At 40.1% G+C, this 19,069-nt stretch overlaps 1 protein-coding gene across 3 annotated transcripts in view; it reads right to left on the bottom strand.

The window, feature by feature from the left end:
- Nucleotides 1-19,069, bottom strand: part of LOC131427880 (protein ELYS) — a 42,909-nt gene that overhangs the window by 172 nt on the left and 23,668 nt on the right. For all 3 annotated transcript variants that reach the window (XM_058591439.1, XM_058591440.1, XM_058591441.1), the window contains one exon: nt 29-1,962. In XM_058591439.1, the coding sequence (XP_058447422.1) occupies nt 29-1,962 (1,934 nt within the window). The remainder of the gene's footprint in view (nt 1-28; nt 1,963-19,069) is intronic.

Here is a 19,069-nt window from a genome sequence, read left to right as displayed (position 1 = left end):
ACAATATGAGCATTTCAGCCTATCTTACCTCCCTCTTCAGAAATTGTTTCTAACATAGGTTTCTTAATCGGACTTTCACTTTGATCTGTATCGATACTTTCTATGTCACTACTGTCACGCTTCGATATAGAAGACCTAGTGGATCGGCCACCAGCGGTTCCTGAATTTGTTTTTTGCCGAACATTTTGCGATTTAGCACGCGACTTCTGACTAGTCTTAGATCGTGTAGACCGCTTCGAAACATCACTTATGTTAGATATAACCGATTCCGGTTCACTATCGTTATCATCTTGTAGAACAGCATGACAAATATCTTCGGATATTGTGCTCATTTTGCGGACTACATCTAGCGATTTTTCAATTATAGCCGATTGATGCCGAGTGAGTCGACGATTTGATGTGTATGCGGCAAAAGATTCCTCCTCAAATGTGTTACCGGATGTTGAAGGTCTCATTAACGCAATTTCAGTCGACTGCTCTGGTTCCATCGATGATCTTCGTGCTGCAAATTGACGTGTGCTACGACGACTACTCGTGCTGACCACGGATTTATCAGACTTCGAGTCATCAACTACACTATTATTAGCATCTTCTAATGATACGTTTTTGGGTTCGACAATAGCAATTGTTTCAGCCATTTGTGGTTTCCTATTGACGGGAGTGCTTGTTAAAAGTTCTTTGGCTAACGACAAGGCTCTTTTTGATCGTCTTGGGGTGAGCGGTGTACTTTCTGGAGTTGCCAGATTAATCATCGATGAATGCCTTCTACTTTTACCTGAAGGAGTACAGGGTGATTCTTTTGCAACTGATGAAGCTCTCGTGTGTCGTGCGATTGGAGTAGATTGGTGTTCTCCTATTCTTTCCATTGCTGACATACGTCTAGTTCGAACATTACTTCTAGGTGTAGAAGTAGAAGCTTCGCCACTATCCGTAGATCTCCTTCTTTGCTTACTTGGAGTTTTTTGTAAACTATTACTATCGTTTGAATGTTTAGAAGTTAACCGATCATAAATTTGCATAACAGAATTTTCTTTTACATTTTGTGAATCAGAAACATCATTATTTGTAAGATGATCATTTCGCGAAGCTTCATTTGTTGGACCGGTTGACAAGTTAAGCACGACAGCGTCATCGCTTTCATCACTTTTGCTATTTTTTCGGTTAGCCTCATGGGCCTCATCTGGTTTCACGGATAAATTCATGGCTGGAACGTCTACCTCATGTGCATTTTTTGGTTTTCCCAAGAATTTATCATCTTTCTGCAAACTGAATGATTCCTCTCTTGCAGAAGAAACTAACGCAATATCTGCACACATTGACGAGGGATCTAAACGTTCATTTGCAGTCAACGTCGAGTTTCTGAGTCTACTTGTTGAAGGTTCTGGAGTGGTCTCGCGTGTTTCTGCTTCTTGTTGTATTGTCAAGTCCTCGGCCTGGTGGTCTTTAGTACTTTGATTAGAAACATTATTTATATCTTCAAGTGACATTTGTTCCTGTAAAATCACTGCTGGACGCACTTCAAGACTTCCCGTATTCGAAGTTGAAGAAGTTGTTGTCGAAACGTGTGTTTCAATTGACTTTACAGTTTCTTTTTCACTTTCATGTTGTTCCATGAGCATTTCCGGAACAGTATCGGAATAAAAATCAACATAATGTGTGTTAGTACTTGGACCGGCGCTAAGCATTATTCTTTCGTAAGCTGTATGTTCCACGTTTGTATTTTTTTCGGGGTCTTCAACCGGATCATCTGTTCCATCTGCAATGTCACTAACGGCAAGAGCTTCTTCTCCATTGCTTTCGGAACTGCTAGATATGTTTATAACACTTTCCATAGGGACAACATTTATGGATGGGTCGGTATTCCTAGAATCTTCGTCGACTTCTGAATCAATCTCAATCTGATGCCGGGAAACATACAGTTCTTCAAAAGATTCAACGCTGTTGTCCTCTTCCGCACATTTTCTGCAACAAATAAATAATAATTTTAAATAGTAGTCATAGACACGAGCAAGTAACAAAATAAAAACAACAAAATAATCCGTGACACAACAAAACATAAGTCCACCAAAGCGGTAAGCCGTGTGGCATCCGGCGGAAGTTTTTCAACCAAGAATTGATCCACAGGTTTCATGTTCCATGTCGTGAAAGACCACCAAAACGGGAGCTTGCAAGTAAAAGTATATTTCCGTGAGGATGGCTGAACGGCCGCAGTAGTTTAAATAACGAAGTCGTAAACGTAACATTTGCCGGCTTTGTCCTTGCGGAGTTCAAAATTGTCTGTCTATTTGAAGGCACAGAAAAAAAGTATGTCTATTTTCCAGCATACTTTCCACAAAACCGGTCTTTGCCGATTAACTCTGCGTCTCACCTAAACATTGAAGGAGAGCGCGGATATCGCATCAGTGGATATAAGCTCTCACTTATATTCTTACTCTCGTACAGCTTACATGTAACAAGACTACGTAGATACCACAAGTGGCGAGAATAAAACAAAACTGGAAAGCGTTCGTTCTGGGCAATTTAGTCTTCGGTGTGAAAAAAAAGCTTTCGCTAGTAAAATCACTGTGACAAGTATTAGAAAAAGGCATGTAAAAAGGGAAGATTATTGAAAATGTGGTGTTTGATTGTTCTGCCAATTTGCAAAATTATTTTCGAACATAAAAAAAGCTCCCGATATTCAGGTGTTTTCGTTTTTAATTTGCACTACACTGAAAATCATTTTTACCCTTTTTTTAGAAGAAATCACTCATTGTCGAGCTCTTCTATAAGCTACCCAAAATTAGGTCGTTATCTACTCAAACTTTGACTTGATCGTGAAAAATGGGTAGCGTGCTTTGTTATGGCATAACACTTACATTTACCTAAATTTTGAGGTCATCACTCGTTACCTAAAATTGGGGAGATGCACTTTAGTTTATTTTGGGTAGGTTTAGACCCAAAATTTGGTAGCGGCTGGTAAAAGTGCACACAAAGGCATGAATAAACTGAATAAACGAACAAAAATGGTGAACACATAAGCGGCCCTTACATGAGAATCATTAATGACATTTTTAATGATTACTAAATTAAAGACGAGTTAATTAATTTTAAGTAAAGACACTTTTAATGATCGTGTAAGGGCCGCTATAAACAGCTACACCGAACTTGAGTGCTATACACCAGTGGAATTAATGCAGAGAAAGTCCTTCTAAGAAAGAAAAAAACGTCCACCAACGGAAGTCCCCCAATCCAATGAATGTCCAATAAATCGTTCAACGGGAGGCCGATTCGGGACTTTCGTTTGCCGATTTTGAAACAGACCATTGAACCGGGCGCCATACTGTGTGTGTGTGTGTGTGTGTGTGTGTGTGTGTGTGTGTGTGTGTGTGTGTGTGTGTGTGTGTGTGTGTGTGTGTGTGTGTGTGTGTGTGTGTGTGTGTGTGTGTGTGTGTGTGTGTGTGTGTGTGTGTGTGTGTGTGTGTGTGTGTGTGTGTGTGTGTGTGTGTGTGTGTGTGTGTGACAAATAATGTCACTCAATTTTCTGTGAGATGTCTGAACCGATTTTCACAAACTTAGATCCAAATGAAAGGTTTTAAGATCCCAAACAAAGTTCCTGAGTTTCATTTGGATCCGACTTCCGTTTCCGGAATTACAGGGTGATATGCACAAAAAAAATGACAAAAATCACACTCGTTTCTCAGAGATAGTTGAATCGATTTCGCAAACTTAGATTCGAATGAAAGGTCTTATGGCCTCATACAATACGGTTCCGGAATTACAAGAAAACATGTGCAAATTTATTGTAAAATGCGCACTAATTTTTTCGGAAATTTTTCAACCGATTTTCACAAACTAAGAAGCAAATAATTCCGGTTCCGGTATTACAGCGCGATTAGTGAACATTTTCAATTTCATTAGCATTTTTTCACAAGCGATGGCGAAATGAGATGCACATTTTTAAAAAAATTAGTGCTTAATTCATCTAGTTGGCAGATCTTGTTAGCTAGTGAGTAAGTAACTCACTTCGATTTCTCAGCAAAGGTTAAATAGATTTTCACGAATCATGATTCAAGTTAAAACTCTTATTGCTTTGAAGGATACTGTGCAATTTCATCCAGATCCGACTTCCGATTCCGAAATTATAGGGTGATGAGCTTGAGCTTGAGCGACCACCCCTGGTTGCTACTCCGTTACTGATCGGGATTAGCTTAAATTGTACAGGGAGTTTCTAGATGATCCGACCTGGGACTGGTAAATCATCCTTCAATGTACATCTTCTGTCCCAGAATTCATCGATCAGTACCGGCCCTGGTCAGGCCCGAACGTAGATCGTCTAAGGAATGGGAAGGGATGTTAGTCCAACACTTGTTGTTACTAGAGGCCGTATATACTACTGCGCACTCCACAAGTGTCACGCGAGCAGGATATTTGTTAGTAAAAAATTTAGTATTGGTTTCGCGCGCGACTCAATATGGTCCGGTTTCAAGATGCTCGGATGCACCACTAAACTCACTGACTTCCCGAGTGAACGTTTCAACAATATCCTATATTGAAGTCCCGGGAAGTCTTGATTCACAGCTTTTTTTCGAAGAAACTAAAGAAAAATTTGCTATACTATCGCGTAAAGAATAAAAACCTCCTTATTTTTTTTATAAATGCAATTACGTGATACAAAATAAACGAGTGAATAGGATTTAGACAAAATAGTTGATTCATTGCATTGACATATCCTAAACAGTTGTTATTAAATCATTTTAAATCACCAAATAAAGGTAAACAGATTCCACGCGCGTCTTGATTCTGTATTATTTCCGCTTTATTATTTTAGTTATTTATTAAAATTATTAAATGGTTATATTGGTTGACTACCGAGAAAAATAATAATTTATTGTTTGAAATATTAATATCAAGTGTTTTTTACTATGTATTCAATATACCGATATATGTTATCTCTGTTATTAACTTTGTAATATCAACGGATTTGTGCAATAGTTGATTTTTATCATTCAATTTATAATCCTGAAAGACAATCAATAACATGGAAAAAGAAAACATTCTATATAAAACTTTTCTCCGTAGCTAGACGGAAATTGATAGGTTGAATGAAGAGATAGTTTAGTAAAATAGAGTCATCAGAAGTGAAATATTGAAAATATCTGATAACTGAAAGGAAAAAGAAACTCCTGCAATTGTCGCCTTTTACGACATGGAAGCAGAAACCCAGTGGATCTATTCTTGGTTCTTTTTTTTTCGCCGGATTCCACACGGCATCTAGGCTGGTACTGTCCGGAGAGAGCTAATAGGTACTATCAATCTCCTAGTGTACCACAGCCCCTTCCGAAATTATAGGGCGATGAGTGTCAAAACATTCAAATCGTCATCAGGGCTGGCAATAATCAACTCCGCACTTCATCATCACTGGGTTCAGCTCACCTGCAAATCGGTTTCAGAAGCATCACTGAGCGAGTTGAGTAACTGGGTAACCATTTGTGTAGAGAAAACATCGTCTCAACATCGTAGTGTCAAGCAATCAGCAGATGAGCGCTGAGTGCACGTCAAATATTAGAACCCACTGAGAGACGATTTGTGAGTTGTGATTTGATGTGTTGTACATTAACACATTGAATCAGATTCTTATAACACTGTCTCGCTTGTATTCCCCATCCACCAGAGTTGCCATGGGCGGCCAACGTTCGAATCGATGCCATTTGAATCCAATTCTCAACACATTTTCTCGTATGCTGGAAAACGCATTCGGTTCAGTAGCCAGTTGTGTTTGGCTCGAGACATAAAATTCAATCGTTTATGGTATACGCTATCACGCTACGGTTCGACTTTTGTTTTTGTACATTAATGCTCGTGCTCGTTTTGAGTACCAGCAAAAACAAAACCGAACTTCTGGGTTGTGTTGGCAACTCTGTGGTTTAAGCATACACTCACCGCTATAGCTCGGTACGGTGATGCCAAACTCAGTACTCACTTTTTCAAACTAGGAATGAGAGTTAGATACTATGGAATCAAAACTGAGAACCATCAATGCCATCATAATTCGATGTCAGCGGTCATGAGGTGAGCTGATGAATAGAAAAATTCGAGCCTCATGAGCGAGTTTTTGCCATTCTTGATCGTCATTCAAAACGACGATGCAAGACTAGTAGCGGCTTTGCTCCGTTCGCAGCGTGCTTGTTCAATTTCGTTTAGCGTGCAGGGTTACAAGATTAAAATTTATATTTTTCAGGTGAAAAAAATATAAATAACTAATTCTTTTATTCAATTTGTACCTACTTGTTAGTGTTGTTACAAGATCATGATAACGATGCTTTTATATAAAAGTACACTTATTGCCTTTCTCATGCAGAAAGTTTATGCAATCACTTGAAAAATTGGCCCAGAGGGCTGGCTCTATATCATTCGACACAGCTCATCGAGGTGAGCAATGTATGTGTCTGTGCGTGTATGTGTGTGAGTGCGTGTATGTCTCGTAGCCCCATAAGTTAATATTGAATTTCACACCGTCATTTAGAGCGACTATGTAAAAATGTGTAAAATTCTTCTTGATTTGGCCTAAAACTAGCTCAATTTGTAGGCTATATTAGTTACTTACTAAAAGAACCGACTTCGGCTATACTGGTTACAAGTTCCCGGTTCAAGAAGTACCGGAAATAGTGGTCAAAAAGTTTAAATCAAGACTCACTCACTTCTCTGAGGTTGCTGTTTAATTTCATCCGGGTCCGACTTCGGGTTCATTTGGTGCGACGATGCAAAATAAAAAAAACCTTTTTTAATTCACCTAGTGGTGTAATGATGCCTTTCTCATATTGTTTATATTTTCAAAAACATCAGATTCCGGCAAGTTTCTTTTTTTTAAAAACTTGAAAAAAAATCAAAAACTTTCTTCGGTATAAACTACCATCGCCTTTTCAATTTGTGAACAGTTATATCAAGTAAATGAAGATTTGAATGTGGCAACACTGCACGCTATACAAAATTGAACAACGCTGTTTGCTAGGCGGGTGCGTTTTCTTCTTCCGTACCTGCACATACCGATTTTGCATTTTTTTGTATGACAGATTGAAAGCTTTGATACTCATTGCCTTATAATTTCGGAACCGGAAGTGGGATCTGGATGAAAGTGCACAATATCTTCTAAGACACTGAGAGCTTTAATTGAATCGTTGAACCAATTTTCACAAACTCATATTCAAATGAAAGGTCTTATGGTCCCATAGATCGCTCTTGAAGTTTATCCCGATTCGACTTCCGGCTTCGGAACTACAGGGATATGCACAAAAAATGAAAATAAATGTCACTTACTTTTCTCAGAATACTTACAAACTTAGCTTCAAACGGAAGGTTTTATAGTCCCATATATATAATAAAATAAAATTCAATAGCGGAATTTTATTATGATCCGATTTCCGGTTCCGGAACCTCAAGTGACGAACGATTCATTTTCCCAAACATCAAAACGAGTGGGAAATGTTGCCATTTTGGAATTGTTGCCGGTTGTAAGATTTAAATTTTCTCGATATACATCTTTAGTGTTGAATTTGTTTTCGGATTCCGGTTCGTTTTTTTTTCGAATCACGAGTTCCGTTGCCGTTAGTTGGTATGAATAATTAATGTCGATAATCCTGGAAATCGCTACAAGTTACTGGCCTTAATATATTTCTGAATCGTTTGCAACGATCGGTCTTATTTGCAAAGTACGCTTCTGAGGAGCGAAATATCAACTGTATGAATTGTTTATTTGATTTAAATTAGGTATTAAGTTTACCTACATTGCAGTCCAGACCACTGTCACTCATTCGAATAAAATGCTTACCGGTGGACAAAGACCCGTTGTAACATTCTTGTTCAAGTTGAAAGGATCGTACAGGATTCCTAATTGTATTCTTCCCAGCTAATCTCTCAACAATATCGAGTAGTTAATAATGGCTGTGGTTTAGGCAAGGACGAGTCCAAGTAAAGTGTTGGTTTGATTATGTTACAGTGTGCTGGTATTAGAGTCTTCATGAGACACAGATGCCCTGAGTATAATTTTCTATCTCGTTATCTGAACATCCTTCCTCTCACAAAATAATTCATACCAAGCCACTATGCTGAAGATTGAATATTCAGTTTTCGACTGACTGATGATTGGCTTTTAACGGTCAAATGTTTCTCAGAGTTTCCAATGACTTTGGGCCACATAAACTGTTGCATATCATTCATTTAATTCGTGTCAAATTAATACTGGGTAAGAATTCTTAGTTACACTTAAATATTATATGTAGTAGCAGGAGCACAGAATAAGTGATGGCGATTTGGCGATCTCAGAAAATACTGCAAACAAACTGCTAGCTACTCGAGAGAAATCAACTCCTGCACTCCTGCTACTTCTACAAATTCAAATTCCTGCTAAATAACTTTTAGTTGGGTTTAATCGAAATATTCGAAACAGTCTGGATGAAAAATAAATATATCATGATTAATATTCCGCATGGAATATTTTGAACATGTTTGCAAATTTAGACCATAATAAAAAGTTTTATGGTCTGCCGTTGACTTTTTTTATGTCACTTCGGGTTCTAGAACAACAGGGCAAGTGTGTTTAAAATGTATTCCGCCATGTAGAGCAAAATGCAAAAAAAAGACAAACTTCTGTAAACTTGCCTTAAAGCTTTTTATAAATTATATAGGTTGTGCTATATGCTTAAACAACTTTCCTTGTTCAAAATTCAAAGCTTTTTTTTTCTTAGTAACATTTATGAAAACATGAGTTATATGAGAAAAGCATCATTACACCACATTATGTGGGTTAAAACAGTTTTTTTACAATAATCTGTGCTTTCGCGCATTTCGTGAGTATTAGTCCTTTCATCCCAAAGTATTAAAGGCTTTCTGAAAACTACAACCTCATTATATTTAATTGATAAGGGTCAACAATCAACAATCAACAGCACAACAATTGGGTCTTCTTAGAATAGCCCTGCCTGCTAAATATACCAGTCGAACAAATAAAGACCGTGTTTCCTAAAATTAAGAGTATCAAATTAAGCTTATTTATTGACATAAATATTCCTCCAATCATACAGTTACTACGCAGGTGCCCTATCTCACTCTTGCAAAAAGTTTAAACTAAGTTGTATGAGCTTTTTGATCGGGATATTATAGAAAAGGTGACGCGACCCACCCCTTAGTACCTATTCTCGAAGACAATGGTGATCTTCGTTTATGCATAGATATGCGACGAGGTAATCTGGCAATACATACGTCAAGCCACCCCGGGAGTATTTTATGATTTGATACCAAAATTCAATAACGCGAAATATTTCACAACTCTTGATTATAACGAATTGGGGTCTCTACCTAATATAAACGATTATTATTCGGAGTAAACAGTGGTCCAAAGTTGCTTCAAAATGTAATGGAGAGTATTTTGTCAGAATGTCCAAACACTGTTGTATTGATTGATGATATTGTGATTTTCGGTTCTACACAAGAAGAACATGATGCTGCCGTCAGAAAAACTCTGAGTGGAGTTACGCTGAACGATCATGAATGCAAATTCAAACAAACCAAAGTACGTCACAATTAGGAGTGACTAAAACAGAGGAAAAACAAAAAAGTTCTTAGGATTAGTTACTTATGTAACAAGACTTATTCCAAATTAGCTACAGTAACCAGTTCTTTGCGAAACAAACGGTTTGCCATTCGTTTGGAATGAAGAACAGCAGAATTCTTTTAACTAATTGAAACAAATTATTGGTTCGGTGAGTAACTTGGGTTATTGCAACCCAAATGATCGAGCTTTGGTTGTAACTGATGCATCGGGTGTAGGACTAGGAGCAGTACTGGTTGAATCCAGAGATGATAAGCCCGGGATCATATGTTGCGCCTCTAAAACTCTTTCAGATGCCATTAATACCTGTGAAACATGTGAAGGCTTCCAACTAGAGCAAATTCCTGATACACCTCGACCAATGATGAAACGCTCTATGCCAGAGAAACCATGGATTGATATTACGATAAATTTTCTCGGTTATATGTCTACCGGGGAATATTGATTGGTGATAATAGATTATGGGATGCACAAAATCACTGTTAACGAGACTATCGAACACCTTAGAGAAATATTCAAAACTTGGGGACATCCTGGATCGAATAACGTTAGACAATGCAAAGCATTTTATTTGATTTTGGAGATTTCTGTGAATTGCTGAAATATATATGAGACATGTGATTTACGGAGATTGGAAAGCAGAACTGAATAACTTCTTGGATTTATACAGCAACACTTCTCATGAGATCATCGGTAAAGCACCCAGCGAGCATCTCCAAAATCGATCAAAGCTACCACACATCGACCATTCGACAACAGCACCTCCCAATCCGGATTGATTTCAGGGACAGGAATTGGGGAAAGAAAACTTCAGGAACCTAATTCAAACCTAATTCAAGAGGTGTAGATGATACTTGTCCCGGGTTGGCGGTTCAATGCATAGGGCGCTGGTCTTATAAACCAGTTGTCGTATGTTCGAGCCCCGACCTGGAAGGATTCGTAATGTCAGTAGAATCGTAGCACCAGCCATGCAATGGTTCTGTACACTCTGAATCGGCTGCGAAGTCTGTTGAAACAGAAGGTCAAATTCCGCTACAGGAATGTAGTACCAAGGCTTTAGATGATACTGTTCGTAGGAGAAACGTGACAATGCAAAACAAGCTTTCTACCGATTTATCTAAAGAGAAAATCACAGTTTTAGACAGGCAAGGTATAAATGTAACAGTACATGCTAAGGATTCCGGACGGCAGTATTATAGGAACAATTCACATTTGAGAATATTATCGCGTGAAATGTCAGTGACGAGCCCAGTGTTGCCATTAGTTGAGTACGACCATGTTGCCAGAGGATTATTCCATTTGCCCCAACATCTCCCTCCTAGAGCGCCAGGGTTGACGTACACTTGGTGTAACTGCCGTAACAGTCTCAGAAGTAGATGTGGTTGTAGCGGTTGACGACATATCTGGTAATTGCTGTTGACTGTCTGAAGTCTCAGGGAACGACGGTGACAACGACGGGGTTCTGACAGTGTCACTGGTTAAAGCTGCTTTCGGTGTTACTTCAGATCGAGGGGTACTCGTTGTTGTTGTTGTTGTTGGTAATTCCCAGGCATCGAGCAGGATACTTAATGGTAACTGTTGTGTCGTAGTCTGCAGGCTTGTTCCGGATGCATTAGCGGAATGTGTTCGATTCCGAAGCTAGTTGATATGGCACCGAACAAGACGATGACCTTCTCCCAGAACGTTGTACATCACTCGACCAACTTTCTCGATGACGGTATCCGGAATCCATTTCCAAGTATTTTTAGCATAAACCTTCACGAACACGGCATTTCCTTAGTTCAGGGACCGTGAAGCTACTTGCTGGCGCTTAAGCGATTCTTACGTACAGTTCGGTGGAGGACGTAGAAGTTCCAAACACGTTCTTAGGCGTCGACCGAACATCACCTCCGATGGTGACAAACCATTCGGTGCTGATTAATTTGGTGTATTTCGATACGTTAGCAGAAATGTATCCAATGCAGCGTTCATTGATCCACTCCCTTCTTGAATTTTATTAATCGCACGCTTGAAAGTATCGACGAACCGTTCAACCTGACCGTTTGATTGAGGGTGAAACGGTGCGGTAGTGACATGATCGATACCGTTTTCAGCACAAAACTGCTTGAACTCAATACTGGTGAACTGGGTACCGTTGTCGGATACTAGCTTCTCTGGCATTCCCAGGCGTGCAAATAGGCCATGAAGAATGTTGATCGTTGCTATACTTGTGATTCGCCGTGTCTGTACAATTTCAGGCCACTTGGAGTAGGAATCGACGACTAGGAGAAAATATTCAACATAGATGGGTTCGGCATAGTCAACATGGACCCGCTGCCAGGGAGACGATGATTTTGGTCAGGGTACTGGTGGAATACGCGCTGGTGATTTGGCGGCTGCAGCGCAATGCACACACGTTCGTACGTATTCTGCAATTTCAACGTCCAGTGATGGCCAGAACACGTAGCTTCGTGCCACTGCTTTCATTCGTCCGATTCCTGGATGGCCTAGGTGAATTTGGTTGAGACATTGCTTGCGAAGCAGCGAAGGTATTACCAGACGATCGTTGTATAGAATGCACCCTTGCACTGTTGTAAGAGAATCTCGTTGATTGAAATAACGTTGAAGCTCGCGATCTACGTTGGCTGGTAATGCATTCGGCCAGCCCTCTTGAATGAATCGGTAAACCTTGCTGAGGACCGGATCCCTGTGAGTTCTGTCTCGTACTGTTCTGAAACTGAGAGGTAAAACGTCGACGGATTCGGAAACTACCTGACGTCATTTTCAAGTGTCATTGCTGCTATGACATAATCTTCATCGAGCTTTACATGGCGGTTGATTAGCCTTGACAGTATATCAGCATGCCCGCACTTGTCTGTAGCCACATACTCTATTTCAAACTCGTACATAAGTAGTGTGAGAGCCAGCGCTGTAGACGGCTTGCAGTGTATACTGGAATACCCTTGATTAAGCCAAAGATGCGTAGGAGCGGTGCGTGATCTGTTTGCAACCGAAATTTGCGACCAAACAGCATGCGATGGAATTTTGTAATCGCAAATATGATGGCAAGTCCTTCTCGATCGATCTGGCTGTAGTTGCGCTCAGCGGGTGCTAGCGCTCTAGAAGCATGCTGAACAACCTTGACTGAACCATCCGGAAAATGATGACTAATGGTCGCTCCAAGGCCAATCGATGACGCATCCGCAGAGACTATGATCTCCAGAGAAGGGTTGTAATGTGTTAAAAGCAGGTCAGACGAAAGAATTTGCTTGAATGTATTAAATTCACGATCGCATTCGGATGTCCATTTGAAGCAGGTAGATGTTTTCAGAAGTTCGTCGAGGGTTTAACGAAGAGAACGCATATTCGAAACAAAACGAAAAGCCCACTCCGAGTAGTCGATAGGTGAGATGATATTTAATCTTTCCAGACGGTCGAGCTCTTCGTCGACAGAGCGGTACATTGAATATGCAACTGGTCGCTTTGGACGAAACACTGTTATCTGGTTCGGTTTGAGATCTAGTTTCACCTTTGTCTTAAGGCAGCGGCCAAGTGTTGAGCTGAACACGGTATTCATCGGGACCGTGTCAAACTGGAACAATTCGATCAAGTCCAGTCCCAAAATATGTAGGTTTTGATTCACAACAAATAAAACACTATTTTTGGTCAAACCGTTCACTGTGATCATGCAATCAAACTCTGACAGTAGTTTAAGAGGATCACCTGATGCTGCTTTAGCACACACCGTTGGGAGTCTTGCTAATGGGTTTTCGAGCCTGTTCCAGGTCTCAAGTGACACAACACTAATGTCTGATGCGGTGTCGAACTGTAATTTCACTGATACACCATTAAATTCAACTGTCACAAATTTTCTGCGTTCGTTTATTGAGTTCACTTTTACTATTTTGGTATCCACTTTCACACTGTTTGTTTTCCTCTTTTCTTTTTTTCGAAGACGGCTTTGCTGTGCGACAATAGCCTTCTTTATGCCCGTAGCGATTGCAATCCGAACATTGATGAGTTTGGTATTGACGATAGCGAGTATAATGCATAGCACCGCACTTCGAACAAGGGCTTGGTAGTACTTTGTTACCTGTGTAGAATGATGCTCGCTTTTCATCGCGTTGCTTCGGAAATCGCTGCTGAGAACAACGAAATAATTGTTCCTGATTTTTCCGAGGAATTTCTTAAGTTGTTGCTGAAACCGCTGCTTCTTCCTTATGGCATTGATCGAGCTTCCAGCATTTTCGATCATGGCAGTATCATGCCGAAAAGTTAGAAGTCGTTGATATTCAGCTGATAACTGTTCTAGCGTGACGTCGGTCCTTTTTTCGATTCGAGTGAGCAACCTTGTACGGATTTCGCTGTCGGCCTCGTCTTTCAAACCGCAAACAAAGACTAAACATTTAAACTGCTCTTCCGTCATTTTGCCTAACTCGAATCCTACGCAACATTTATTAAATCGGCAACCATACGATACGTAATCCTCGGTGGGACCTTTAACAAGCTGTAGACAACGATAGCGCTTACTGACGGTAGATTCCGTTGAGGCAAATAAATTTCCGAGCTTGCTGATTGTTTCATCGAAAGTAAAATCACTAGCAGTTTACGGCAAAATAAAGTTGTGATAGCGCTCATGTTCCGAAATTCCAAGCTTTCGCATTGATAGCCTCACTCTTTTAGGTTCATCTAACCTCTCTGCGTCTTTCGAGAATAAATCTTCATAACGTGAAGCCATTCGTTGAGTACGACCATGTTGCCAGTGAATTATTCCATTTGCCCCAACACTAACGAAATGGATTCCTTCCTCACAACGTGCCCACAAACCATCAAGATTTAGCGCATAGAATAATGTTTTATTATTATTATTATTATTATTATATAACCAATTAAAGATGATCTAATAAACTATTAGCTTGATAAATAAGGGGATGTTATAGATCGGTATCACCCTGTTGATTTACGATCAACTCTGCGTCTCACATAAACATTGAAGGAGACGCGGATATCGCATCAGTGGATATGAGCTCTCAGTTATATTCTCGGACAGCTTACATGTAACAAGACTACGTAGGTACCATAGCTAGTAAATTCAAAAAGCAAAGTCTTGGCATTACATTCCTTTTGTGGAATTTGGCCCTCTGTTTCAATAGACTTCGCAGCCGATTCTTAGTGTACAGAATCATTGCATGGCTAGTACTATGGATCCTACTGACACTAAGAATCCTTCCAGGTCGGGGCTCGAACATACGACAACTGGCTTATAAGACCAGCGTCCTATGCATTGAACCGCCAACCCGGGACAGCTAGTAAATTCATTTCTATTTATTTGGTCTCGTACAATACTTAGTTGTTTAAAATGTTAGTTCATCACTCTGCAAACCGCAGTGATATTCGAAATGATCTTTTTTTCTTTCTTGAACATTGACAATTTCGATTCGTTTGTTGATTCTGCAAAGCAAATCGCTTGTTGAAATGTCTACGCAATTTACTCAAGTATTCGAGATTCAAACTGTAGCATCTTAATCCTACATAAGCCTCGTGATGTAGATGGATGATGCAAATGTGATTCCACGTGCCATTGAAACATTCGGATGCTGGAAATTTTCAGTCATCAATTTCACCAGACTTTTTCCGCAATTACGTATCCAGGTTTTTGTGTTTTTTTAATAGATTTTTTTTATTTCGGCTCCTTTGCGCTTTGGCTTAACGTGGCTTATTTGTTTTTATTGCTGGATCTCGTTGTCATCTTTTTTCTGAGAGGAGAGGCATTATCATTACTATCCAGCGAATGAAGGGGGAGCAGTGGTTCGCTATTGACGCTGCCGCCCATTGATACGGTGACACTGTTGTTGTTGATGACTGGCACAGATGTTCTAGGGTTGTTTGGGATTGGTGTAAAGGAAGCATCGTTGTCCTTTGGTGTAGTTGTTTTCTTGTCCAGTTTATCACATGGCTAATAACAGTGAACAGCTCTTTGACAAAAATATTAACATATAGCCATCTGATTGACATAGGTAACAAATGATTTGCACGGAACCTTTGTATCCTGGCCGAAATTCACATAAGAAGGTATAGCCTTCTTCAAATGCATGCGTAACAAATTTACGTCATTTAGAATACCGGGGAAACAGTTCTTCCACACTTCTTTTTCTATGGAAAGAATCTCCGTACTGAAACATAGTTCTGCGAATATAAGGATCAGAGACACTTGAGGGTAGATCATACTCACTTCTATAGAACTATCTTCCATATACACTGGTATGTTGTACTTGATGTTTTCACGATCTACGTATTGCATTCCAACTCTTTATAAAACTGGATGTAAAAAACATTATTTGTCTTTTTGCATTGAAGTAAACCTTTAATATTAAGATGCATTTACTCTTTGAGCAAACCTTCAAGTTACCATATCTAAGGTCGACTTTTGCACAGCCTGAAGTCAACAATAATTGTATTCTTTCGTATTGACTGTTGCAGCTTTTGTTCATTTGGTTAACTTATTTCGATATTGTTGCGTTTGTATACAGTGTCCCTCTCTGAGCAGCCTAGATAGCCGTGTAGTGTCGGTAGCGGTTTCCCAACTGGCTAAGAATAACGCTACGGTCCACCTGTACCGGTGGTATAAGTCCACCAAACAGGTAAGCCGTGTGGCATCCGGCGGAATTATTTTTTTACCAAGAATTGATCCACTGGTTTCCTGTTCCATGTCGTAAAAGGCCACAAAAATAGGAACTCCTAAGTCAAGGTGTATTTCCGTGCCGATGGCTGAATGGCTGCAGGAGGTTAAACAATGCAGTCGTGAACGGAATATCTTGGGATTTTCCCTTACTGTGTTAAGCGAAGCTCTGGCACAGTGGACGACTTCTTTCTTCGCAACTCGTGGGATTTAAATGATTAAAACATTTAAAAAAATCCTTACATGGTTCGCTATAGGCGATTATAAGCCAATATATTTGGTTTCTTCTAGTTGTTGTACGATAAGTGCTGGAGGTGGAGTGTTCGTTACTCTGATTGATAATGGTTAGAGTGGCACAAATCAATCTTCAGCATAAACGTACAGCAACTATGAATCTATCCAGACTTCTGCAAGAAGGTAAAGCTTCTATAGTTTTGGTTCAAGAACTATATTTCCAAAAGGGAAACTTCTACGTTGGAAAATTGTTAAACCTTCGCCAAGCGATGACTTCAAAAAGGTTGTATCATACTGCTGCAAAAGTGATTTACCGCTTGTAATCGGCAGTGACATAAATACTCACCATATCATTTGGGGCAGCACAGATATAAATTCGAGAGGCTCTGATATGATGGAATTTGTGAGCAGTACAAACCTGCACATAGTCAATACAGGAAACCGTCCAACTTTTGCGAGAGCTGGAAGAGAGGAGGTTTTGGACGTAACTCTCTGCTCTCATAGAATTGCGCATGAGTTGGTGAATTGGCTCGTCTCCGATGAGCTCGAACCTTCGTTGTCTGAGTACATCTTCTTTGATCATTCAAACGTTAAATTTGATATTATCACATATCGTAATCCCAAATCTACAAACTGGGACCTCTATGAAGAGGGCTTGGCGACTAGATTTTACGGGTACCAACCAACAATTGAAACCCCAATTGATTTCGAAAATGTTGTCGACGAGACAAATTCACTCATAGTTGCAGCATATGAAGAGGCTTGTCCACTTCGGATTGTGTGAGCTACTAGAGGAACTCCTTGGTGGAATGCTGAACTTGCTAGACTAAGGAAACTATGCAGAAGAGCTTGGAACCACCGACGCAGAGATGGGTCGGAGGCATTCGTGTCGGCTCGAAGGGCTTACAAAAATGCTCTTCGATCGTCTGAGCGAAGTGGTTGGAAAATCCTCTGCACAAATGTCTCTAGTCTCAACGAGGCTAGCAGATTAAATAAGTTACTTTCGAAGTCTAAGGACTTTAATGTCATTTTCTTAAGAACTTCAGATGGTGAACACTTGTCTGAAGAAGGTGATGTACTTCACTATCTTTTTAACACTCACTTTCCAGGATGTATGGATCCATCACCGACAGCTCTTCCCGAGACTTTTCAGGTAGTTACGATTCTTGGGCCCTTGCTCGAAGCGTTGTGACGATTGAATCGGTCAAATGGGCAGTTGAGAGTTTTGCTCCGTACAAGTCTCCTGGAAAGGATGGAGTTTTCCCATTGTTACTGCAGAAAGGGTATGAACATTTCAAACATGTTTTGAAGAAAATACTTACTTTTAGTCTTGCGATATTCCAATATTCCATATATTCCAAGAGCTTGGCAGGAAATAATTGTCAAATTTATTCCCAAAGGCGGTCGCGACACTTATGAGGAAGCGAAGAGTTTCAGGCCTATCAGTCTAAGCTCATTTCTTCTTAAAACAGTGGAACGCATAGTAGATCACTATATCAGGAATGTTAGTTTGGGCGTGCATCCGCTACATGGAATGCAACATGCTTACCAGCGTGGAAAGTCCACTACAACCCTGTTACATGATGTTGTGTACAACATTGAAAAAGCTTTCTCACAAAAGCAATCTTGCTTGGGAGTTTTCCTAGATATTCAAGGTGCCTTTGATAACGTGTCTTTCAATTCAATTCTGGAAGCAGCCCGTGGTCATGGCATACCTTCAAGTATCACAAATTGGATACACGCAATGCTTAGCAATCGACTTCTTTGTTCATCGCTTCGGCAAGCAGAGATTAGAAAACTGAGTGTCTGTGGGTGTCCTCAAGGTGGTGTACTATCCCCACTTTTATGGAACCTAGTCGCTGATGGTTTGTTAAGGAAACTTAATAACCTTGGATTTCCGACTTATGGTTTTGCCGACGATTATCATATATTGATGACCGGTATAAGCATTAACACTCTCTTTGATTTAATGCAGCAAGCCCTGCGATCTGTTGAACAATGGTGTTGCCAGGTTGGATTATCTGTAAATCCGGGCAAAACATCAATGGTGCTTTTCACTCATCGTAGGATAATTACAGGAGCTCGTCCGTTGCAGTTCTTTGGTTCAGAGGTGACTGTGGTCGATCAAGTTAAATACGTCGGGGTTATTCTTGACTCGAAACTGAATTGGTCTGCTCACATTGACTTCAGAATTAAAAGAGCTTGCATGGCTTTCGGCCAATGCAGACGAGCTTTTGGAAAATCATGGGGACTCAAACCCAGATATATTCATTGGATCTATACAACTATTGTTAGACCAATTTTAGCATATGGATGTCTTGTATGGTAGCAGAAAGGAGAAGTCGCGACAGTTCAGTCAAAGCTAAATCATCTCCAAAGGATGGCCCTAATGGCGATGACAGGAGCATTCACGACAACTCCTACTGCTGCTCTAGAGGCGCTACTGTGTATTAAACCACTACATGTGTTCCTAAAACAAGAAGCATTATCTTGTGCATACCGTCTTAGGGTTACAGGGCTTTGGAACAGTAACCCATTAGATTATGCTACCAGCCACACTCGCTTGTGGTCTCAAATGGTTACGTGGGATGAGT

This window comes from Malaya genurostris, chromosome 2, assembly GCF_030247185.1.
Source record: "Malaya genurostris strain Urasoe2022 chromosome 2, Malgen_1.1, whole genome shotgun sequence".
In the NCBI taxonomy this organism is placed as follows: Eukaryota; Metazoa; Arthropoda; class Insecta; order Diptera; family Culicidae; genus Malaya; species Malaya genurostris.
Note: the sequence above shows the minus strand (reverse complement) of the source record. Positions and strands in the feature narration are given on the sequence as shown.